The sequence below is a fragment of the Rhinatrema bivittatum genome, chromosome 3, assembly GCF_901001135.1.
Source record: "Rhinatrema bivittatum chromosome 3, aRhiBiv1.1, whole genome shotgun sequence".
Classification (NCBI taxonomy): Eukaryota; Metazoa; Chordata; class Amphibia; order Gymnophiona; family Rhinatrematidae; genus Rhinatrema; species Rhinatrema bivittatum.
The window spans coordinates 55383868-55409878 of record NC_042617.1 but is presented as its reverse complement, the minus strand read 5'-3'; the positions used below and the strand labels follow the sequence as shown (position 1 = coordinate 55409878).

The 26011-nt window shown below is 42.6% G+C and overlaps 1 protein-coding gene across 15 annotated transcripts in view; it reads left to right on the top strand.

The window, feature by feature from the left end:
• The window catches only part of RCOR3 (REST corepressor 3), a 193394-nt gene extending 178216 nt beyond the window's left edge, over window positions 1–15178 (top strand). For 11 of the 15 annotated variants that reach the window (XM_029593275.1, XM_029593271.1, XM_029593272.1 and 8 more), the window contains 2 exons: window positions 9704–9945; window positions 10336–15178. In XM_029593275.1, coding sequence (XP_029449135.1) covers window positions 9704–9945; window positions 10336–10677 — 584 coding nt within the window. In that variant the 3' untranslated portion in view covers window positions 10678–15178. The remainder of the gene's footprint in view (window positions 1–9703; window positions 9946–10335) is intronic. The other 4 variants (XM_029593280.1, XM_029593282.1, XM_029593281.1 and 1 more) reach the window with 1 other exon arrangement.
• The last annotated feature ends 10833 nt before the right edge of the window (window positions 15179–26011 follow it).

The following is a 26011-nucleotide window of genomic DNA, read 5'->3' as shown; positions in this document are numbered from 1 at the left end:
TACCTTTATGCCTATACTTATATACCAGGTTTTGCATAAATATTTCCTCCCCCAGGACCCCACTGGATTATCTCACTAATATAATTTTTGTACCATTTTGTAGGCCATTCAATTTGGAATTTAACAGTACCTTACGCAATACTTAAATGTATTATTTATTTTCATATGATAGCGAAAAACAGCATCAGATTGACCATATTGAGGGGCGGATTTTAAAAGCCCTGCTCGCGTAAATCCGGGCGGATTTACGCGAGCAGGGCCTTGCGTGCCGGCGCGCCTATTTTCCATAGGCCTACCGGCACGCGCAGAGCCCCGGGACTCGCGTAAGTCCCGGGCTTTTTTGTCGGGGGCGTGTCGGGGCGGGGCCGATCAACGCAGCGTTTTGGGGGCGGGATGTGGTGTTTTGGGGGCGGGCTTGGGGGCGTGGTTTCGGCCAGGGGCGGTCCGGGGGCATGGCCACGCCCTCCGGAACCGCCCCCGGGTTGCGTCTCGGTGCGCCAACGGCCTCCCTCCGGGAGGCGTACCGGCTGCCCAAAATTGGCAGCCTTGCGCGCGCCGATCCTGAATTTTAGCAGCTACGCGCGTACCTACTAAAATCCAGCATACTTTTGTTTGTGACTGGTGCGCCAACAAAAGTACGCAAATGCGCATTTTTTTAAAATCTACCCCTAAGTGTATTGCATTTCAAGAGGCATGTGATGTTGGTGCAATCTTTATTACGAAAAAGTGTATTGCCAAAAAATTAGGTTGATGTAAAAGCTGGATTCAGAGGACATGGAGCAAGACTGCTGACGAGTGTTTTATGGAATTTGGTAATAGTTGCTAAAATTGTCTCAAGAAATCAAAAAAATTATTGAACATTCCAGCAACAAGCAGAAAAAAAGCTGTTACCAGGTGGCATGAATGATTTTTGATGAGAGGTGGAAAAAAGTTGATAGAGGAACAGTTTATCATTGAGTCAGGGCTGATATCCAGGTGTTTTGTGTTATTTCGAAACCATTGAAAACCGAAACCCATATCCAAGACAGGCTCTAGCTGGCAAATTGGTTACGAAATAGGGATGAAGAGGATTTACTTCATTTAGCGCCTTCCAATGAATTTTTCATTTGATCAATTCGAAAATCAAATTTTCAAAATGATCAAGTTTGGTCAAAAACTTTGAATGAAATTAGCAATGAGGAACATTATCGCCTAATTGTTAGAAACTCTACTTGCATTGATCTTTCATGTTCACAGTAAAGAAAATGTGGGTAATCAAAGAACATGGGGAATCTTGGGATGGTGCCTATTTTCCGAATATGATTTTAGCCGAAAATGTTATCCCATTTTTGAGTGATCCGGAAAACATTTTGTAGTAGGCAAAGCTACTTTTGTCCATGATAAACGCCATGCAATAGCTGCTTAAAGAAAATGGCATTGATTTTTGGGGTAATGATGTTTGCCCAGGGAACTCTCCAGACTTGAATGCTGCTGAAAAAATAGGTGTCATTATTAAGGATGAGGTGTAGAGTTTAATGTTGAAGAAAAGTAAGGTTTAAGTTTTATTTGTCATTTATATACTGTTGTCTCAGCATAGCCTTCACAGAGGTTAACATTTCAATAAATATATAAAAGCGATGAAATTATAATCAGTCATAAAAGATTTAACAGCTAAAATAATTAAAAGAATGTCACGGACGTTATTCCACCAAAATTTTGCATTGAAATTTGGGATTGGTCTTATTAAATTTGGAAAATGATACACATTTCAAAATTTGTGTTCATACCCCACTCATTTTAAAGCCATTTTGCAAGCTAATGGTGGGCACACCAACTATAAATTATGGGATAGATTTTAAAAGGCTGTGCGCGGGCTTATATGTGCGCGTGCTACGCAGCGCGCAAACATGTATGCCCGATTTTTATAACATGCGCGCAGGCGCATGCATGTTATAAAATCCGGGGTCGGCACATGCAATGGGGTGCACAATTGTGCACCTTGCGTATGCTGAGCCGCGCTGCCTTCTCCTGTTCTCTTCCCCCTAGCCTGACCTTCCCACCCCTTCCCTTAATCTCCCCCCGCCCAGCCCTACTCTAACCCCCCCCGACCTTTGTCTTACTTTTTTGTGCGCGCTGGCAGCCTGCCAGCACGCGATCCTCCAACACAGCGTCAATGGCTGCTGTGGTCGGAGACCTTTGGCCTCGCCCCCGGATTGCCCCTTTAGTAAAGCCCCAGGGACTTACACGTGTCCCGGGGCTTTAGGCCCGGCGCGCGTAACCCTTTGAAAATCTGGCCCTATATGTTTAATTCCATTTTGATTGCTGATTAAAATGGTATATTGCATGTTTCTATCATATTTCTGGTTGCTACTGCAACTGGGGAGGCAAAGGTTATGCAACACCTGGTACAGGTGCCTACTTTTTTATAGTGATGGAGTATTGTGGAGCATAGATTTCTTCTGTATTATCTTTGTTATGTTTTTTTATTGCCATGACAATGAAAGGTGGCTCATGAGTTCTGAAGGAGGCCCTTCAGGCTAGATCAGAACATTATCTTAGAGGTGTTTTTTGGTTGTTGTTTTGCTTTTTTTTTTTTTTTTTAAAGAAGTGTCTTGACATATTTGCACCTCCTGAAAATATCATAGTATTTTATTTGGACTTGAAGGTGTTTCAGTGGGATGTTGCATGTTTACCTTTTGGATTTTAATTTTCATAAAACTTTGAATAATATGAATCATTACTTTGGTTCACCATGATGAGTGTATAGCGAAATATAAAGAAAAACAAGCAAGTTCCCTTTTCTCAAGCTGCCTATAAACATTGTTTTCATCTGTCCTTTGTATTTATCAAATATTTTTTTGTAAAGATTTTTAGCTTAATTTTCAAGACCATTGTAAATACTTTTTTTTTTTTAAAAGTCTATCGACTAATTGAAAAAGTAATTTAATCACAAGATACCTCCTTAACCATTCTTTTACAAAAGTATTGTGTATATATAATCTGCTAAAAACTAAAACTAGAAGAAATTTAGGTAAACTGCAGGATGAGTGTATAGACTAAAATTATCAAAACAACTCAAAGTGAGATATTTTGCTGGAAGATTAAGTAAATTAAAACTAGACTATTCATTCTACAGAGGAAGAGAGACTATAGCTTATACAAGAAAATCCATTGATTAGAGTCCATGGTAGAACAGTAAGGTGGTAAAGATGGGTAGATGAAGTGGTCCTTATCTGACAGTATTTATCTTTCTAGGAAAAATAATTCAGTTTTGGGAAATGGGAGAGAGAGAGAGTAGAGGCAAAGTCTACAGGAGGAAAGACGATAAGAAGGGAAAGAAGCTAGACAATGGAAAACAACTAAGGAAGGAGGTAGAAGAAAAAAGAGAGGCTGACGAGGAGAGAAGAGAGAAAAGACTGAAGAAAGACATTGGAGGAAATTTCCAAAAGGATTTACACGCGTAAAAACAGCATATATCATAGCAATTCTCAAAAGCCCATTTATGTGCATAAAACCTTTAGAAAATTACCACCATGGGGTAATTTTCAAAAGGATTTACGCATTTAAAACTGGGTTTTACACATGTAAATATACATTATGAGGTAGATTTTAAAAACTTGTGCGCGTTCGTCCACGTGCGCACGCTACCCAGCGTGTGCACATGGACATGCGATTTTATAACATGCACGCGCCAGTACACCCATGTTATAAAATTGGGGGTCGGCGCACGCAAGGGGGTGCACTTTTGTGCAACCTGTGCGCATCGATGCCCACAGCCTTCCGCGGTTCCCTCCCAGTCCGCTCCAATTTAGAAGCGGCCTGGGAGGGAACATCGCTATCCCCTCTACTAACCTACCTAACCCTTCCCCTAACCTTCCTGCCCCCTAACCCTAGCCTAACCCCCCCCCCCCCCAAATCCTTGTTTTACCATTTGCTCCTGCCTCGGGGCAGGAGCAATTTGCGTGTGCCAGCACCCTGTGGCACACGATCCCCCAAATGGCTGCGATGTCGGGCGCCTCTAGCCATGCCATGCCCCCTCCCCGAGGCCCCGGGACTTACGTGTGTGGCCGGGCCTCTGAAAATTGGCCCGGTGTGCGTAAGCCCGGCCACGCACGTAAAGGTTTGAAAATTTACCCCGTGTGTGTTAAGTGGGCTTTTGAAAACTGCTAAAATATGTGCTATTGAATTATACATGTTTTACATGCGTAAATGCACTTCGGCATGTAAATGAGCTTTTAAAAATTGTTAGTTTACATGCGGAACATTTACATGTGTAACTCCTTTGAAAATTACTTCCATATTGTGTAGATAAACATTTCTCCCAGGACAAGCAGGATGGTAGTCCTCACATATGGGTGACATCATCAGATGGAGCCCTGTCACGGAACACTTCTAGAACTTTGACTGGCACAATGAGCGTGCCCAGCATGCCACTAATCCTGCAGCTAGCAGGGGTCCCCCTTCAGTCTCTTTTTTTCCACGCAGCAATTGCCTCGTGGTTTAGGAGCTCTGTGAGAAATTTCTCACAACTTTCCTCACGGAACTATTTGAAGTTTATCTTCTTAAATCCCTCATTGGGGTCCTCCATCGCACTCAGTTCCCTCCTAAGTGTTTTTTCCGGTACTTGCGGTCGGTTCCTGGTGGTCACCGACCGCGCACCCGCCAAATTTTAACATGGCAACCAGGTTTAGGAAATGCCCCGAGTGTCCGAGGACCATGTCCATAACGGACCCACATGAAGTCTGTGTTTTGTGCTTAGGCCCCTCACAGGACGTTCGTCGATGCCCTAGTTGTGCACAAATGACCCCCAAAGGCCATCGTGCTTGCCTGGAGACAAAATGGAGCATTTGTTTGCTTCAAAACATACTGCTTTATCGGAGGTCTTACAATTTGTAGATACTCCAAAAGAAATAATGGCAATACCGGTACATGAATTTCTTTTGGACCTCATGCACCGCCTGTGGGAACATCCAGGTACCATACCCCCAGTCAATAAAAAGACAAATGCTTCCTACCTGGTTCAACAAGCCCCAGGTTTTCAGAAAAGCCAGCTGCCCCCACTACCCTGTAGTTGTGGAATCAACTCAGAAAAAGGCTAAACGATCATGTCCACATTTCTCTGCTCCTCCCGGTAAGGAACAGAAAGTATTGGATGCGTTGGGATGAAGAATTTTCCAAGGGTTCACGTTGATATTGCGAATTGCAGCATATTAACTATACATGAACCAGTATAATAGAAATCTCTGGAAACAAGTCCAGGAGATTGCGGAGACATTATCTCAGCAACAAGAAGCCTTGTTCTCCATCCTACAAAAAGGAATGGAGGCAGGTAAACATGAAGTCAGAGCTGCCTACGACTCTTTTTGAAACAGCATCCAGAGTCTCAGCAGGCATCCGTGCTAGACGCTGGGCCTGGCTTAAGGCCTCAGACCTACTCCCGGAAGTGCAGGACAAACTGGCAGATCTACCCTGTACCGGAGACAACCTGTTCGGAGATAAGATCCAGGACGCAGTGGCCCAGTTAAAGGACCATCATGAGACCCTGCGCCAGTTGTCAACTGTCTCCCCAGATGTTCCCTCTGTAGCCCGCAGGGCCATGCATAAAGATCCCAAGAAACAATTATACAGGCCACGCAGATATTACCCTCCTGCATCCCATACACGACCGGCTCAGGCACCTCAGATTGGACATGCGCACCAAACTAGAACATCTCACCACAGCCAGCTCCACAAGCTGGCCCCGCGTCTGGATTTTGACTCTTTTTCAGAGAGCAGCAGCCATATTCCAGTGGGGGGGGGGGGGGGGGGCCGCCTGTGCCACTTTGCAACAAATTGGCATCCAATCACCACAGACCAGTGGGTACTGTCCATCGTAACCCACAGTTACTGTCTAACTTTTTCAAAAACACCCCCGGCCTTCCCACCCATTCCATCCTGGAGCTGGGACGACCACACAGGGAAACTCGAGTCAGAGCCCTCAACCCTTCTGAACCGGTTCCACCGAATCAGCAGGGAAAAGGGTTCTACCCCAGATATTTCCTAATTCCAAAAAAGACCAGCGGCCTCTGGCCTATTCTGGACCTCCGTGCCTTGAATACATTTCTTCACAAGGAACGGTTCAGGATGGTATCCCTGGGCACCATGCTTCCTCTACTTCAACAAGGGGATTGGCTCTGCTCTCTGGACCTGCAAGACGCATACGCTCAAATTGCGATATTCCCGCCTCATCGCAAATATCTGCGATTTGTGGTGGGCCGCAGTCACTATCAATACAAATTACTACCATTCAGCCTCGGTGCCTCGAGTCTTTATGAAGTGCCTGGCAGTTGTGGCTGCGCAGTTCCACAGCAGAGGCGTATATGTTTTTCCATACCTGGACGACTGGCTCATAAAAAGCCAGTCAAAACAAGGAGCCCTCAACTCTCTCGGTCTCACCATAAGGCTTCTAAACTCATTGGGATTTCTAATAAATTACCCCAAATCCCAACTGACACCGTCTCATCTTCTCTCCTTTATAGGAGCAGACCTAGACACGACACTGTCCAGAGCATTCTTACCCAACGACTGTGCGATTACGCTGTCCAACCTTGCCAGCTCTATCCGCCGTCGAAAAAGAGCCTCAGCTGGCCAGCTACTCAGGTTGCTCGGCCACATGGCATCAACAGTCCATATCACCCCTATGGCACGCCTGGCCATGAGAGTGACCCAGTGGACTCTGAAATCCCAGTAGCGACAAGCTACTCAGCCGCTGTCGTCCCTGGTACACATAACCAGCCAGCTTCGTCTATCCCTTGACTGGTGGACACACAAAGCCAACTTACAAGTGGGTCTTCCTTTCCAGCAACCGGCTCCTCAGGTGACCTTAACTACGAACGCCTCCAACCTAGGTTGGGGACCCCACGTCCAAGGCCTTCAAACTCATGGGACTTGGACAAAAGCCGAAGCGACCCAGCAAATCAACTTTCTGGAGCTTCGAGGGATGCGGTACGCCTTTTAGACATTTCTGGATTACCTCTCCAACAAAGTTGTCCTGATTCAAACAGTCAAACAAGTTGCAGTGTGGTACCTGAACAAACAGGGGGCCACGGGCTCTTATCTGCTTTGCCAGGAGGCGGTGCTGATTTGGGCCTGGGCCCTGTCATATTCCATTCTTCTGCAAGCCACCTATCTAGCGGGCACTCAGAATGCACTGACAGACCGCCTCAGCCGACGTTTCCAGCCCCACGAATGGTCTTTGGATCCCTCAGTTGCGAGCAGACTCTTCCATTGATAGGATCATCTGACCATCGACCTCTTTGCATCCAGTCAGAACCACAAAGTGGAAGAATTCTGCTCCCTGCACAGGGACCGGCATGCACCAGCCAGGGATGCCTTCGCCCGTCCCTGGAACATAGGTCTGCTATACGTGTATCCTCCGATTCCACTGATAGCCAAGACTCTTGTGAAGCTACAACAGGACCGAGGCTTCATGATACTCATAGCCCCATATTGGCCACGCCAAGTATGGTTCCCCATACTTCGCGACCTCTCTGTCCAGGAACTCATTCGCCTGGGCACAGTACCCAACCTCATCACACAGAATCACGGCAAGCTACGCCACCCGAACTTCCAGACCCTGTCTCTGACAGCCTGGATGTTGAAAGGTTGATTCTTCAACCACTCAATCGTTCTAGTGGCGTCTCTCAAGTCCTTGTAGCTTCACGAAAGCCTTCCACGCGGAAATCTTACCGCTCTAAATGGAAGAGATTTACCTTGTGGTGCATGCAGAAGGGCTTTTATCCTTTTTCTTGCCCCACATCCAAGCTATTGGACTATCTCTTGCACCTATCAGAATCTGGTCTCCAGACATCATCTATCTGAGTGCACCTTAGTGCCATTTCTGCTTACTATTAGGGAATAGGGGATGCCACAATAAATGCTCAACCCCTGGTGAGTTGCTTCATGAGAGGCTTATTACAGCTTAAGCCTCTTCTACGACCACTGGTTGTGGCATGGGACCTCAATGTTGTCCTTGCACGGCTCATGCACACTCTCTTTGAGCCCTTGCACTCCTGCGAACTCAAGATACCTTACATGGAAAGTACTTTTCCTAGTAGCCATCACGTCTGCTCGCAGTGTAAGTGAGTTACAGGCCCTTGTGACCTACTCACCCTACACAAGGTTCCTCCATGACCGGGTGGTTCTCCGCACTCACCCTAAATTCCTTCCTAAGGTGGTAACTGATTTCCATTTAAATCAGTCCCTAGTCTTGCCCACTTTCTTTCCAAGACCTCACGCTCATCCAGGTGAGCGAGCTCTCCACACCTTGGACTGTAAGTGTGCTCTTGCGTTTTACTTAGATCGCACTATAGCCCACAGGAAGTCCACTCAACTGTTTGTATCTTTTGATAAGAACAAACTTGGGAATGCAGTGGGCAAGCAAACACTGTCAAACTGGTTGGTAGACTGCATCACATTCTGTTACCAGCAAGCAGGCCTTCCACTGTAGGGACGAGTGAAAGTCAGAGCAATGGCAATATCAGTTGCACACTACTGTTCTGTACCGATTGCTGACATTTGCAGAGCTGCGACATGGAGCTCTCTCTACACCTTCGCAGTTCACTACTACCTGGACAAGGCTGGGTGACAGGATTCCGTCTTTGGCCAGTCTGTCCTAAGAAATTGGTTTCCAGTGTAGGAACCCAACTCGTCCTATCTAGACCTGCTGTGAATTCAGGCTGCCTCATCCTTGCTAACAGCACCCCAGTTGTTGTGCCTATTGCACATATTCAGTGCTGCTTGGTCTCATACTTATGACTCAGCCTGTAGCTTGTGAGGACTACCATCCTGCTTGTCCTGGGAGAAAGCAGAGTTGCTTACCTGTAACAGGTGTTCTCCCAGGACAGCAGGATGTTAGTCCTCACGAAACCCACCCACCATCCCGCGGAGTTGGGTTTGCTTACGTTTTATTATTTTATTTTTCACTCATACTTTTGCTACAAACGAGACTGAAGGGGGACCCCTGCTGGCTGCAGGGCTAATGGCATGCTGGGCATGCTCAGTGTGCCAGTCAAAGATCTAGAAACTTTGACAAAAGTGTTCTGTGAAAGCCTTCATCTGATGATGTCACTCATATGTGAGGACTAACATACTGTTGTCACGGGAGAACACCTGTTACAGGTAAGCAACTCTGCTTTCTGAAAGTGTAGTGCCAACTATGCAATGTACCTTAACCATACTTTGATTCATGATAAATCTAATACAGTACATATCACAGTGAAATGTTCTTCCGTCCACAGCAACACGGAAGAATGAGAAGGCAGTTGCAACCAGAAAATTGCTAAAAAAAAATCGAGGAAAATGAGAACTTTGGGCTAGAACAAATAAACACTAAAGCAGGAGTAGAGAACTCCAGCCGGTCCTGGAGTATCACAAACAGATCTGGTTTTCAGAGTATCCATGAGGAATATGCATGAGATATATATTTGCGTACAATGGAGGCAGAGCATGCTAATATACTTCATGCATATTCATTGTGGATGTCCTGAAAACCAGACCTGTTTGGCAGTGCCAAACCAGCAACATTTTAGTGGACTACAAGTTTTTTTTTTATTCTCCCCTTTTCCGGAGTTTTTTTTTTTTTTTTTTTTTTTAATGTAAAGGTGCACACACACGCATGTTTGTTAACGCACCTAGAGCTTATTGATTAATCCTTCTTAGGTGTATTATTTACTTTGCCTTCCAGGTGTCCGCAAATATGGTAAAGATTTTCAAGCTATTGCAGATGTAATTGGCAACAAGACTGTTGGTCAAGTGAAGAACTTCTTTGTAAACTACAAGCGCCGGTTTAACTTAGAGGAGGTATTACAGGAGTGGGAAGCAGAACAAGGAACCCAGGCTTCTAATGGTGATTCTTCTACTTTAGGGGAGGACTCAAAAAATGCTTCTAATGTGCCGTCAGGAAAAAGCACTGATGAAGAAGATGAGGTGTGTTTGTGTACTAGATCTCAGGTGACATGAGCTGAAGAACAGTATTTCATTCAGTGGGCTGCCAAGTTAATTTGGTGTGTGAATAACTTAATCAGTACAATGATGATAGTACATTTATCATCACAATTGTGAATTTTACAATTGAATTAAGATTCTAAGGATTTGTAAAGAAATCTGTACTGAAATGGACTCTATTCCATCATAAAACTCTTATTTTTGTCTGTATTTAGTAAGTAAAATGCTTGTGAAAGCTATGTTTTTCACATTTAATATGATGATTTTCTGTTTTATACAAAATAGGACATATTGATATTCCAAAGTAAATACTTCCCTTATCGATGACGTCTCTTGAAAATTACTATTTTGTTTTTTTTTTTTTTAATGCAGGCACAAACCATTCAAGCCACTCCGTCTCTGGGCCCTGCAACTCCTGTGCAAGCATCCACTCCAGCGTCGTCAACACCAGTAGCAACTCTGAACCAGCCGCCTCCACTGCTTCGTCCAACACTCCCTGCTGCGCCAGCTCTCCACCGTCAGCCTCCACCACTTCAACAGCAAGCTCGATTCATTCAGCCAAGACCCACTCTAAATCAGCCCCCACCACCTCTCATCCGCCCAGCTAGTTCCATTCCTCCTCGTCTAAATCCAAGGCCAGCATTGACCACAGTGAGTGGTCAACAGCCGCCATCACTCATTGGAATTCAGACTGAATCAACTTCTCTGCACTGAAATAAGAATGTGCAGAATTATAGTAATTACAAAACAAAACTGCAAACATTATCTTCTGACTAAGATAATGAAAGCAAGGAAAGAAGCTGTATGGTTCTTCAAAGATAATGAAGAAAAGTTAAGATACACACAGCAGGTCATCAACTATTACAGTGGAGTCACTTAGATTATCAATTGTTTAAAATAGATTTTCTGTACACCAGACTAAAATATGAGTATAATGTAGCCCTCTTTTTATATTCCTATCAATTAAATGGCTAAACTTGTCTAAAGTACATTTCAGTGTGTTGACAGTTATTTGTACTATATATCCATGAAATTCTTTATACTAAATTGGGAGCTGTAGTAACTTCTGAGCCGCCTTAAAATTAGTTTTCATATTTTCCTAAACTAGGATTAGAAGAACAAATGCAAGTAAATGCATGTCAGAATTTTAGCATATATTAAGTATAAAAAGCACATCACACACTTAGGTTTATATAACTTTCCCTTCGATTTTGCTGGTCTTCCTACTTCAATATTACCAAGACTTAACTTTTTACCATTTTAAAACAATTTTCTTGAAATACTGCTCTGAAGCAAAATCAGGTTCATCTCTAACTTTATTGCCCAACTAACAGTAAGTTTATTTTGCGTTATTTCCTTCCATGTTTTGTGCACATTATAGTCTATTGGAGGCCCAGTTCAAAGCTTGGACTCTAGGATTACCTGCATAAAGATTTACATTTCGGAAATCATCCAGTCCAACTGTTCAGCCTTTCTGGTTGTGCATTTCATCTGTGAAGTGTGCATACCAGAGCCCAAAGTCTGAATTGGGCTATTTGAGTACATTCCTGTTTAGTTGTGTCACAGTGGGAGTCTGGATTTACAATACAAAATCCATGACAAGTAACTTTTGAAATGCCATTGGTGAATGTCAGGGAATCTATTCCCATGCTGCTATATACGATGCTATTATAAGAGCAATTCACTTGAACAGGATTTCAGCTTTCGTCAGCTCAAAGCAGACAACATTCATTTTAAAATACTAGTTTCTGTAAGATCTTGGGGCTTGCTTTCAAGTACCATGCTTCCCGCTTGCTCCTAACTGCCTGTAGACCCTGTCAGGGACTTGCTGCAGAGCACATGGCTTTCATCAGTCCTGCAGGGGTATGGTATTACCACTAAGGCGAGAATAGTTTGGTGTATCGTTCCATATTTTAGTATTGTACATCTTCAAGGATCATTTCAGCCTCATAGATTTTGAGTTGGTGAAATTAAAGTGCCTCGAGTATAGTCATCGCAACTATTAACCAGCAGTGCCTTCTAGAGATGTCTCTAAAAAGTACTAAAATGTCTTGCCTTATTCATAGTAACCCTTAGAATAGATTTCCTGTTTGAGGGGGTGGAGTTGGAGGGAAGAGAGGGAATTTTTAAAAACATTTTTTTTGTTTTAAAGAGCATTTCTTAACTAATCAATCTCACTAAGGTATTGACCTCCCATTATTATTTTTCTGCCATCTTCTGCAGTAGCTCTAAAATTCTCCCCTTGCTTTTACTGTTTTCCTAATAGGAACTCAGTATATGGTACAATATAGAGCTGTAGTAGTTGTATTTATCATTAAGAAAACTGAATTCTTAATAGATTGTAATACCAGTTTATTAGATCAATGTGAAAATTCAAAGATTAGTACATGAGCTTTTGGGATGATATGTCTTCAGTTGTAACTCAAAAGCTCATGTAGTATATTTTTTAGTGTTGGTCCAATCAAAAAGATATCATAACTTACAAAGATTCTATAATGCAGAGAAATATTGTTACAAATTGGAAAAATACACTGTGGCCAAGTTTAAGTCTAAATCTTCAAAAATTCTTAACTGTATTTACCATCTCTTTAAAAGCATGACTGTAAGAATTATTTGGATTACTTGGTCAGAGTAAGTCCTTTTCTTTGATTTGACTGCAATTGAGAATGTAGAATGCACAACTGCTCTAATAGCTTCCGAGGTCATTGAATCCTTTTTCCCTTGGGGGCCTGTTTATTAACAACTTTAATTGTACAGAAATTATAGGCCGCATGGTACATGTGCATACTCTCTAACTGGCCAGTGCTGTTTTTGTACACATTGCGCCTTATTAAAAAATGTTTTTTTATCCCCCCATTCTGTGCCTATGGAAAAAGCTTTATTGAATAGGACTTGCAGTATTGTATGGACCCTGAATGTACTGTCTAGAGACTTAAGGATTTTTTTTATAGGCATGGAATGAGAGAAATCTAGGACCCATTGTATCTGTTGGTAATGATATTTTGTCAATCATTGATTTAAATAACTGCCACTGAAGATACGTGAAACAAGTGTTTGTTTTGTATGCTTATATATGGTAACTTGTGCTAAGCACCAAATCATTTAGTAGTATAGTTAAACTATCAAAAAAATTAAAAACTTGTTTTCTGAAGAAATCTTGGAGCCATTGGCTTAAGTCTGGGAATTTGTACTCATTACCCAGGCGATAGAAAACTGAAGAGAAAAAGAACTAGAGAGATTGGCTTGGCCAATTTGCCCTCATCTCCCTTTTTTTTTTTTAATCTACTTTGTTAGATGTGTAGTGAAGATAAATGTTCTGTTTTCACTGCTTTTGAGTCCCATGTTTTGTCTGTGGGGAGAATTGCACGTACCACAATTCATGACAGTGAGATCTCAGAACGTAGCTTTTTATAATTCTTTGTGTATTTAGAATTGGATGTTCATCAACCATCTTTATAACCTCTGGAATATTGAACTGGGGATCCAGTTACAATTGAATCTGATGTCTACATCTCTCTGCTGATTTGTAGTGATTCAGCATTGTTAATTTGCTATTGGTACTTTTGGCAATGGCTTCTGTACCCCAAAATCTATACCATAAGATTCACCATATAATGCTGATTATACTCTTTTCCAAAATTGTTAATTTCCTTATGTTCTTTAAGAGGGAAATACTGAGCTGCTGTGAGGCTCAGCTAGTTAGCCAGATAAACTCTCTGGCTAACCCTAGCCTGTATATTCAATATATTTAGCTATCCTAAAGTTAGGGGGATATGTTTATCTGGCTAACTTTAGGGCAGGTGTATAGGCCAACCAGAGTTCACTGTATAAGTTATCTGGCTAACTCAGCTCCTCCCCAGAATGCCCTCGCCCTGCTCACAACTTGTTCAGCTAAAAATGTAACCGGATAAGTTCTAACGGCAGCCACTGATCCCCAGAAGATATTCAACCGCTGCCACAAAAGTCAGTACTTATCCGGAGAAGTCATGCTGATTATCGCCCTCTTAAATTTTTATCCACTAGATGGAACAAGATGCCTGTTTGTTCTTAATCATGTTCTTTACCCTTACATGTTGCTAAAAGATTATTCCATCATCTTAGTTTTGTGTATGTTCCCTTAGGGTAGCAAAGGCTATCAAGACATGGATGATATATGTACACCACTAATCAGTGAACTGAGCCCAGCAGAAGTGAAAGAAGCAAAATACAGTAAACTTAGTACAAAGGAGAGGGAGTAGAGGCCCGCTTCAGTCAGCTTTATGCATCTTTTTTTTTGAGGCACTGCATTTTTGAAATTGAACCCTCCTGTATATTTTTACTGTGAATATGTAGCTAACATTAATGGCTTCATCATTATGAAAAAACAAACACTATTTCCATTAACTGGATTCAAGTTACTTAATACAAAGATTTTCAGTTTGTACATGATAGAGCCCTTAAATGTTTGGATTAGAAGAAAATAGTGTGATTAAGACTGCTTGCTGCAGTGGCTTGTGCAGCGACCAAAGTTGTGTACCATTTTCAAATAACTGCAAGACATTGAAGAAATCTTGAAACAGAAGGAATGTGGAAAACTGAAAAGATTCCTTACCCATAACTCTTCCGATGGACCTAACCCCACCTGCTTTACTGAAATGGTCACAGTGATTCCAGAAAGCAACTGCATGGTGGTTATCTTACAAACATTTGTTGTGCATTTGGTCTTAAACTTGAGTGAGACCATCAATGTTTGTCTTAATAGAATGCAGTACAATTGAAAACTGATATACTGTACTGCAGCTTTAATATTTGTTTTAAAGGTGTTCAGTTCAAGTGGCCAATGCCTGTGAACTTCAGTTTATTTTTGTCTTGTCTAATTATTGTCATGAAAGAAGGATTGTGGTATAGAATTTCAATGTATGTGGGTTATTGCAGTACAGTTGACCAGAGATGACCGCTATAAAACTGTGCAGTGCAAGTCTGTTACATTTGTTAAATGTCCTTAACTGGGAGAAGGTGCTGTATTTTGAATTTTAAAAACCATACTGTGATTGTTGTAGCACACAAGTTTAACTGTAGTACTGTTAAATATGTATATAGTGAAATGTCATTTTTTAACTGTGCACTGTACAGATTTTGTAAATATTAGTTGGCATGTTTTTGTTCAAGTAGTGTTATTGCCTGGATGAATGATAACTATGCTGCTTTGATCATAGGATTAAAGTTTTAAAGAAGCTTTTGTGTGTTGTTCTTCTGCCCATGGCGATATGACATGCTATTTCTAGATTATACATGTGCCTGTTGTAAACACAACTGCATTTTCTCAAACTGTTCTGCCTGCTTGCAGTCATTCTTGGAGTGAACATTGCCTGCATTTGCAGTATAAAAACATAATCCTTTTTGTGTGTGTGTGTGTGTGAATGCTGTGTTTCATTGATTTCTTATCCTTATCTCATCCTCCTACATTTTTCTGGAAAACAAATTATTTCTTTGTACTCCCTTCCCCTTGACATTTCTGAGATCCCTTGTCCGTTAGTAATTTTTTTTTTTTTTTTAAATGAACAATACTACAGTTGCACCATATTCTCATATTGTTATCAGTCACCCCCTTTTACCCTTTCCTTCTCCTCCTTTCCACTCCCAGCAAGCAAAGGTGTCCAGATATTTTTGTGGTAACAGTACCACTATCAGCTTTTGCATTATGCATACCGGTAATTCTATAACAGATGTGCCACCCTTGCTGGTATGGAAAAATTAACAAAATTAAAATAGTTTCTTTTCCAGTTATAATCATACTAGTATAGTTCATAACAATCGCTTTGCCAAACCCATTTCTGCAGATATAAAAAGAATCTAGGCATTTGATAAATGTTGTGTGTGCTGCCTTTCTCCACAAGTGTAATATAACATTGCATAACTCCTCCATAAGAGTTGACCCATTTTCACATCTTAAGCATTAGTTCCTCAAAGCTTCCCTGGCGCTTCCTTAAAAGCTAGATTTTAAAAGGTTTGTGCGCGTGGTTCCCAGCGCATGCACATGGATGCGGCTATTTTATAGCATGCGTGTGTCGGTGCGCGCTTGTTATAAAATGCGATTCCCGCGTGCCGGATTTTAATGTCCTCATGCACATATGCGGGCGGTGTTTTAAAAGAATTGCGCGGTGTCTCAATCGGGCCTTTGCCCAGTTCCCTAACCCTAAACCTATCTTTCCTCCCTCTTCCCCTCTCTGACCCCCTAAACCTACCCTAATTAACGTTTTTTTTGTTTTGTTTTTTAAGAACTTACCTGCTCCTCCAAGCAGGAGTAAGTTCCATGCGCCTGCCGGTGCATGCTTCCTGGGGCAGGGCCTAATGGCCACTGACCTGCCCAAACCCCGCCCCTTTCTTCAGACCCGGCACTTCTGCGTGTATTGGTAGAAACGTGTGGCTGGACCTTTTTTAAAATGCGCTCGGAGCACACAAGGCCTGGCCATGTGCGTTATCGCCCTGATTTTACGTGCGCGAGCCTATTAAAATCTACTTGTGTTTTGCCTGAGCAACCATTTAGCCAGGAAGGCCTGTCCAGCAGCTGAGATCTGCAACCACTTAGTTGCTCCTAACCATCACCTTCTGATGGTAGTTATACTTTTTATCATTGTAAGACCAGGTTGGGTTGATCAAGGTCAAGTGCGATAGATCTAGCTCATCCGGCCTGTATGATTCCACACACTTGAGCTCTCCATTTATTTCTTGCTGCTCCTGTCTTTTGTCTGATGTCATGTTCTCATCCATATAAATCTGGTAAAAGTTCAAAACTATTCTTTATTAAATCTATATCTTTAATATATACTATGTTGTTTTCTTTATAGGTAAATAACAAACATCTAGCATAGTCTTGAATGTTATTTATTTATTTAAAGTTTTTTATATACCGACATTCGTTAAGATAACATCACATTGGTTTCCATACAATGAGAAATCAGCCAACGAGGCTTTACAGTGTAACTGATAATAGAACTGGGGGGAGGAGTAGGGAAGTAGGGGGGGAAGGAGTAGGGTAAACAGAGGCTTTGGTGAACAGTCAGTAAATGCAAAACAAAATTGGATACATATATACAAATTATATACAATCAAAGTACAAGGAGGGGGGGGGGGAGGTGTGACTGGCTAAGGGCTGAAGGAAGTTTTTTATTTTTTATTTGCCACAAATTAGTTTCTTTATGGTCTGACCTCAGTCTGACAGTATGTTTTATTGCCCTACAGGCAATATAGATTAAATGCCTGGATCTGGCTTCTGTTCATTGGCCATGCAATAGAATACTGTGGAGGCAGCATATGAAGCCCCTGGGAGGAAATCTCAACCACTGCATAGCAACAATACCTATAATTGGGATTTAGGTTGCATGTTTACCAAGTTATGAAGGGAGCCCTGCTATATAAGATACAGTGCCTTATAAAAGTCTTCCCACCCTTGTATATTTTTCATATTCTGCTGTTAAAAATATAAATCAAAATGCATTAAACTAGGAGTTTGTTTCATTGATCTACAAAATACACTACACTTTCATCATGAAATAATTATAGGACTATTTAAAAAGTCATTAAGAAAAAAAAAAATCTTGATTGCATAAGTCATCACCCCTCTTGATTCAGTACTTGGTGGAAGCTTCTTTTGTAGCAATAACAATCATGAATTTCAGGATCAGTGTCTTTATCAACTTTGCACCAAGGGATGGTGCCATTTTTGGCAGAATAATTCAAGTTCTTTCAAGTTCACGAGGGGTTGTCTGTGGACTACAGTTTTTAAAGGCTTGCCACAGATTTGCTATTGTATTCAAATCTGGACCACTCAGGAACATTCACTTTCTTCTTGTTGAGATACTCCATTGTAATTTTTGCTTTGTGCTTGGGATAGTTGTCCTACTGAAAGGTGAACCTTCTCCCAAGTCCCAGGTCTATGGCAGACTAGAACAGGTTTTCTTCCAGGATCTATCTTTTCTTTGATCTTAACAAGCTTCCTGTCTCCACTACTGCAAAGCATCCCCACAACATAATGCTGCCATCGCCATGCTTTACTGTAGGAATGGTGTTAGCAGGTAATGTGCTGTTTGTTTTACACCACACCCATCACTTGGCATTGACTCCAAACTGTTCCACTTTGGTCTCAGACCACAAAACCTTCTCCCATGTGCGTGAAATATACCTTAAGTGTTTCTTTGCAAATGCTATGTGGCACATCATATGGCTTTTCTTCAGCGGTGGCTTCCTTTTTGTCCCCCTCCCATAGAGGTCATGTTTGCTTACCGTAAATATTGTTCTCCACAGACAGCAGGATGAATTAGTCATGCTTAATACTGTCCATCTCCTGGAGAGTCAACTACCTAGCTAAATCTAAGCTTTACAAATGGACTGAGGGGGTCCTGAGGCAGTGCATGTGTGAGAACTCCCATGCATGTTCAGCAGTAAACACTCTACTGGGAAAAGCACAATCGGATGACATCACCCACGGGTCATGGCTAATTTATCCTACTGTCTATAGCGAATACCGTTTCTCCAAGGCAAGCAGGATGGTAGTCCTCATTCATGAGTGACATCATCGGATGGAGCCCGGCACGGAAAACTTATGTCAAAGTTTTTGGAACTTTGACTGAGCATGACCTAATCCACACATCCACACGGCAGTCTGTTTTTTTCCACGGAGCTTTCGCCTCACAGGAGAGTGAGCTCATGGCTTCTCTTATTGGAAATTGCGTAAGAAAATTTCGCCGTCCTTTTTGGGCTTTCGTGTTAATTCACTGATCGTGAGTTCTTCTCAGTTCCCTCTAGTTTTCCCAGTTAGGTTTTTCAGCGGTTCAGTAAGCCTCTTTTCGTCTCCATTCCCCCTCCCGTGATGACAGTGCCTTGGTGCCCTCAGGCGTTGACCACCCGCTGTCAGTCTTTCATTTTTCCCCTTTTTCTTACATTCGCCATGGCCTCATCTGGGTTTCTGTCTGTGCCTCCCAGTGTCCAAGGACCATGTCCTTGGACACTGGGAGGCACAATTCTCTGCTTGGCATTGCACACGTCCGGGGTTGCCGCATGTGCACCCAGATGACCCCTAAGGGACAACAGCTTGGCTCGATAAGATGGAGAAGATCTTCGGGTTGAGGAAGTCCGAGGCATTGACATTGATGGACCTAGGAGCCGCACCGATGGACACCAAGCCATTGGCATCAGCAGGGCCATCGGCAAATAGAGGAACTGGGGACCGGTTCCTGTCATTCTCTTCTAAGTCGAGTTCGTCGTCATTGACCTCAGCACCGAGGGAAGACAAGAAAGCATCGGCACCGGTCACCCTCGATGCATGGCGCCGGCTCCTGCTGTGATGCCCCTGAAGCAGCTCTGCGGCAAGGAATGCCCATCCTCCATCGATGCCGGGGGTCCATGATGGTTTCCACCAGTCCTGGTGCCAGTCGCCGATCCACCTTGGGGCTCCAAAGAAGATCTAGCTACCCCTCCTGCCTCCCAGTTTTAGTATCAGCAACTTTTGGAGTGCAGGGTCCAGCTGGCAGTCCAGCAGGCGTCGCAGGTCATTGAACTGGCGGCACCAATTGTGCCAATGCCGGCACTCGCCCTGCTGGAACCACTGTTGGAAAGGCTCAACGTGCTTATTGGTGTGTTACCAACCCAGTTGGCGTCAGTTCTCAGGAGGCCATCGATGCCTGTTGGGGCACCGATGCTTTCCCAAACTGATACAGTGCTCATTGCCGGTTCCTTAGAGAAGGAAGCTCCATCGAAGCCGGCAGAGACACCTGCAGCCCCCCCTGTCCAGATTTGCCAAGGCCCGCATCAATGCCACCAATGTTCATGCCTCTGGATGAAGGCAAAGCACCCAGGGCCCCATCCTCTGTACACAAAAGTGAAGATGAGGCCCTGTATGACCCATGGGGGGGATGACACTGTGGAATCCTCCTCTGAGGACTCGAAGGGTCTCTCTTCGGAACAGTCTCCTCCAGATGAACAAAGGAGGTCTCCTCCAGAGGACTTGATGTTCACAGATTTTGTATGGGCAATGGCGGAGGCCATCCCTTTTCAGTTAATGATGGAGGAGGATGCCAGGCATAAGATGCTGGAGATGCTCCAGTTCATGGAGGCCCCTAAAGAGATCATGGCAGGGCCAGTGCATGAGATATTTAGGAAGTTTCTACTGAGGATATGGGAGCACCCCTTCACAGTAACTCCCATAAACAAGAAGGCGGATGGGGGTTTACCTTTTCCAACAGGCTATCGGATTCAAGAAGCGTCAGCTGTCACACTAAACGGTAGTGGTTGAATCCGCTGCAAGAATGCCAAACACTCTCGGACCCATGCTTCAGTGCCCTCGGGCAAGGATCATAGAGCGATGGGTACTCTTGGGAGGAAAGTGTTCAAGGGTCCATGCTTATTGCCTGCATCGCCTCTTAATACTCTTGCAACCTCTGGAAGCAGGTGCAAGAGGTGGCCGAGGGACTGCCTCAACAGCAGCAAGACCCTCTCTTATCACTTTTGCATCAGGACCTGGACTGTGGAAAACACAAGGTTTGTAACGTGAATCTGTAGTGGGAATCAGCGCCCGTAGAATGGCATGGCTGCGGGCCTCGAATTTCTGACCAGAGGAACAAGAAAGACTTGCTGTTCACAGGAGAGAATCTCTTCGGGGATAAGGTGAGGGACGCGGTGGTCCAATTGCGGGATCACCATGAGACCCTCTGTAAATAATACTCTGTGCTTAGGGCCAGGGACACAAGAACACTTAGACTCAGTAAAAGGTATAAAGTATTTTTATTCGGCAATATAAGTGTTCTTGGGAGATGCTGGATACTGGGTGCCCTTAGTCTTACAAACTGACCAACATCTCGTTGGATACAGGAAGTGACCCTTTTATAGATAAATATACAATATTGTCGAAGCTTCTAGACTTACGTGACTGCCCAAAGAATCATTTACAGAGTCACATCATGCTGTTGACATGACAACCTATCCCTGAACTGCCCTGACCAGTCTTCCCAAGCGTAGCCCATTTGCCCTCACTCTCCAGATAATCCTTTATTCTGTTAATTATCTTGTCCAGTGAGATTTTAACAGAATAGTGCCTGAAGCTCCCGCCGTTGGTTTCTTCTTTGTGACCCAATGAATAGGCCCTCACCGTTCTGGTGCCAGCTACCTGTTCAGGGACATTCTGCAAGTCATGCTCAGAAAGTCACTCAGAGTTCATTCAGCCCAGGCAGGCTAAAGAATAGCAGAGGCGTCTGGGAATTTTCCTTCTCCATGTTGGTTTGCTGTTCAGGCATACTTCTCATTTCCCTCTTGTGCCACTTACAAACGGCATGAGTGGCACACCCAAGGACCAGAGGTGAAGACAGAGAAAAGTGATTATGGCAAATGGGCTAAATGTGTAAGCTAACAACTAACCTTGTGTGTGTATTGTTATCCCTCTAGATCCCCCCTAAAGTAAATGAGACTCATAGGCAGACATGCACTCATGAATTGACAAAGAATAACAGCATAACTAATTTTCACTAGGTAGCAATTAGCTCTATAATTGAGCTATACGGATACCTGCGTTATAAAAAGGTCCTAATTTATAATAGCAAGACCACATATGTTATTTTTTTCAGAGTCAAATAATTACACAATAGTGGTATAACAGGTAAAGATAAGGAGAACAAAGAATAGTATGAAAATATTATGTTTCTCATATACTATCAGCATATGGACTCATACTGTGTTGTGCATACATCCTGTGGGACAAGTTATAAAAGTATTGCAAAAAATAAGACATGTTCTGGTCATAGACAGAAATGGGCCTAGGTGAACAGAAGTGTCATACTACCAGAACACATCTGTGAGAGGTTGTGAATAAACTCTAGGTGAAGAAACCAATAGGTAGTGTTACAGGAAGAAATACTCAAAAAGGTATATAGGGAAAAATACTAAATTCAGTATATTGGGTACAGAAAGATACTTGTGCAGAAGCAGCAATAGAGCAGAATTTACCTCAAAGGAATATTTGATTTATACCATGACATATCACACTATCAAATGGCCAGGAATAGGACAGGGTGACTGATTAGTGTGATCAGATTAGCTTTCATAAATAAAAGTAAAAGAGAACATATCAAATAATCTGACTCATCAAGTAAAATGCATATACTCATTATAAGGTCTAGGACTGGATAATGCAACAAAATCCTGGAACTGTAAGGCTACTAAAGATTGCCTCAATTCAAACTGTGGTATTAACTTGAAATCTAAATAGTGGCATTTTTAAATGAGTACATAACTAAAATATTGACTAGGTGTATCATTTCATATTTTGTTATTGACAATCAGTTATCACATATGAAATAAAGGTCCATATCATGAAAAGTACATGATGACTTCTGTGCATAGGATAGGATGATTTCTAAAATAAATGACATCTGATGTATGCAGCTTCCTCCTGCTGGGTGAATTCTAGACATCAAAGCACAGCCTCTTTAATCAGCATTAGAGGTATATATTATTAAAGCCTAGTAAGAACAAAACAAATTAAAATTAATCAATGCGACAAAATCTGTCATGGCCGTAGCTCCCTACATCTATCCCTACATCTGCATAATAATCTCTTTATTATTAGGTAATATGCTATAGTCTCAGGAACACAGACAACTTAAATGCTCAGACATCACACAGAAACATGCATTTCACTAGACTGACATACAAATTCAGGTGTCATGACACACACATAACACAAAAAAGACACAAAACAATTAACATATTTGAGCTAAAAAAGTATTTGGATCGATCCATAATAAAACAAAAATCAAAATGCTCTATTTAAAAATGGACAAAAAAAAAAATCAAACTGAGGAAAAATATAATCTTCAAGCTTTACAGCTCCAATGGCAAAGATGTTTTCTTTTTTCAATCTGGAAAGATATAAAATCTGGCATACAATAAAGTAAGGTTATAGTTAAAGTGAAATTGCAGCATGGTTAAAATTAACATTCTGATATATCTTAATTCAGCAAATAGCAGTCAAGCCAAGTTCTTTTTTTTTTTCAAGGTGTGGTGAGTGAGCTGTTCTCCATCTGGGATTTAAAACTGTTTGTGTTCCTTTTCTTAAGGGGATAATGGTAGTGCTTTGTAATTCAAAAATTGAAAATCTGCCACCTTTGTTAATGGTCCTGCAAATGCACCTTCAATACTTGTACCATCAACTCCTAACTTAATTCCTAAAAATGAAACCTGGGACAGACCCAATCATTCCCTTCATCTAACACCACATCCCTCTAGTGAGGTATACGCAAAACTAAGAAATATCTATCATCATTAGAATATAACATAAATACTGTAATTAACAAATACTGCAGCATGCAGTTAATGCATATTAGTGCCTTCTGTTTGTTTCTGACCTTTGTTTAATTAAATAAATCATATCTTCACACAATTGTTTAAAAGCAAACCCATGGTGAGAGGTTTAAATGCAACTGACTCACATTTTGTTTTTCTAACAAAGACATGCCAAACCCCCTCCAAACAGTGAGCTAAGCACTTAACAAAATAAATCTCTTCCCTCTTTAACATCACTATGTCCCTGCTAATGCCATCAAATTCACTTCCGCCCACTTCCAACAACACAAATTTCTGTTTTCAAACTAAACAGATCAATTCATTGAAATGGAGTCGCTCTCTTTTCTTTTTTTTTTCTTTCTCTCTGCCCATGCACTCAAGCAAAAAAATGCCCAAATCCCTCTACCACGGATATTATTTCCCCTAAATGTAATTACTGCACCTATTAATTGATTCTGGGGGTAATCTGCATTACACCCATCCTGTCCATATCATATTTCTGACACAAATTCTTTATCTGGACATGCTTTAACTCCTTCTGTCCCAATCACCTTATTTATCTCCCCCTCTTTTTGTTTATTTAGCTGTTCAATTTGCATAGAGCATAACGTAGTTTGGATTTTAGTCAAATCATCAGCTCCTTTACCTTTCTCCCTAACATACAAATCACCATAATAGCATATATTAAGGAACATTTTGCAAAAATGTATTCTGATCCTCCTCCTTCCTCACTTTTTTTTTTTTTTTTTTAAACAGAAGCCCTAAAACACAATATCTGATAGAAGATTTAACACACAATCACTATACACTATACATGTGCACACAAACAAGCAAACAATGGAAAAAAATATATATATAATAAAAAAAAATGTATACTCACAGATTTTTTTTTTTTTAAAATTAATTTACATACTTACAAAAATGGATCCATCCTACGCCAACCAACAGGGAAGCGCGAATATCTCTTTAAGCCTGGTCTCTGGGCTCAATATCTTCCGGGTACTACTAAGCCAACAAGGCTCCTCCAGACCACTTAAGCCTGGGAACACTTTCTTCAGACTTAAAGCCAAATTAAATGTCCGAGAACTTAGTGTGAAATTGATTTCTGTCCACCAGAACCCAATTGAACACTACACCAAAAAAGAACAATAGCCTCAGCTATTGCTGTAAATAATACTCTGTGCTTAGGGCCAGGGACACAAGAACACTTAGACTCAGTAAAAGGTATAAAGTATTTTTATTCGGCAATATAAGTGTTCTTGGGAGATGCTGGTCAGTTTGTAAGACTAAGGGCACCCAGTATCCAGCATCTCCCAAGAACACTTATATTGCCGAATAAAAATACTTTATACCTTTTACTGAGTCTAAGTGTTCTTGTGTCCCTGGCCCTAAGCACAGAGTATTATTTACATCTCCAAGAGCTCTCCAGCAGCACTTCAGACCCGACCTCCTCAGCCAGGATGTCCGCAAGGCAGGGTCAGAGGAAGTCTTTCTATTGCCAGAGGAAGTACTATCCTCTGGTCCCTTGCTCCTGTTTGCAGAGGGTGAGTTCATGGGGCCAACCCAGGCAACAGAGAGCTCCCAAACCCCAGCTGGCTCCCCAGCCAAATCCTGGGACAGGGTATTGATTGGATCCTAGGGAGTATAAGCCAGCCACCTGTATCCAAGACGTTGGACGGGGCAGGCTACTGTTCTTGGCGGATTGGTGGTCCAGTACAACCTTGGACCAGTGGATCTTGTTTATCGTCCGTCAAGAATACCAATTAAACCTATTGGATGGCCCGCTAAATTGCCCCTGCTCCCATTTTGGGGGCCAATAGCACATCAGGAGGTACTATTTCGGGAGCTCTCTGCCCTCTTAATGGCCAGAATGGTGGAGCCTGTCCCACCAGGGCAAAGAGAGCAGGGATTCTACTCCCGGTACTTCCTGATTCCAAAGAGAACAGGGAGACTCTGTCCTATCCTAGACCTAAGGGCTTTGAACAGGTATCTCAAAAAAGACTTGGGTACTCTGATTCCCTCCAGCAAAAAGGGGATTGGCTATGCTCCCTCGATTTAAAGGACACATACACTCACATCGAGATCTTCCTGGGTCACAGGAAGTATTTCAGATTTGTGATGGGAAAGCAGCACTTCCAGTACAGAGTGTTGCCGTTCAGGCTAGCATCGGCTCCATGTCTCTTTACAAAATGTCTGGCCATGGTGGGAGTGCACCTCCGCAGACTGGGAGTGCATGTTTTCCCTTACTTGGACGATTAGCTGGTCAAGAGCACCTCCCAGGCTGGGGCAGTTCAGTTCTTGCGCTTGACCATCCGAATGTTGGAGGGTTCGTCATCAACTACCCAAAGTCCCATCTCAGCCCGTTACCTCGATTGGACTTCATAGGAGCCCTGCTAGACACGGCTCAGCAAAAGTCTTCTTGCTGCGATGCAGGGCGGTCACCTTGGCATCCATAGCGGCGGTGATCCAACAGAGCCAGCAGGTTTCAGCTCGGCACATGTTGAGGCTGTTGGGCCACATGGCCGCAACCATCCATGTCACTCCCTTGGCATGTTTACAGATACACAGAGCCTAATGGACCTTGAGGTCACAGTGGCGCCAGGCCACACAGAATTTCCAGGTTTGCATCAGAGTCATTCCGCTTCTCTGGGACTCTTTGTCCTGGTGGCGGGCTCTCTCAAATTTGGAACGGGGAATATCCTTCCAAAATCCCCTACCAAATTGTCCTCACCACAGA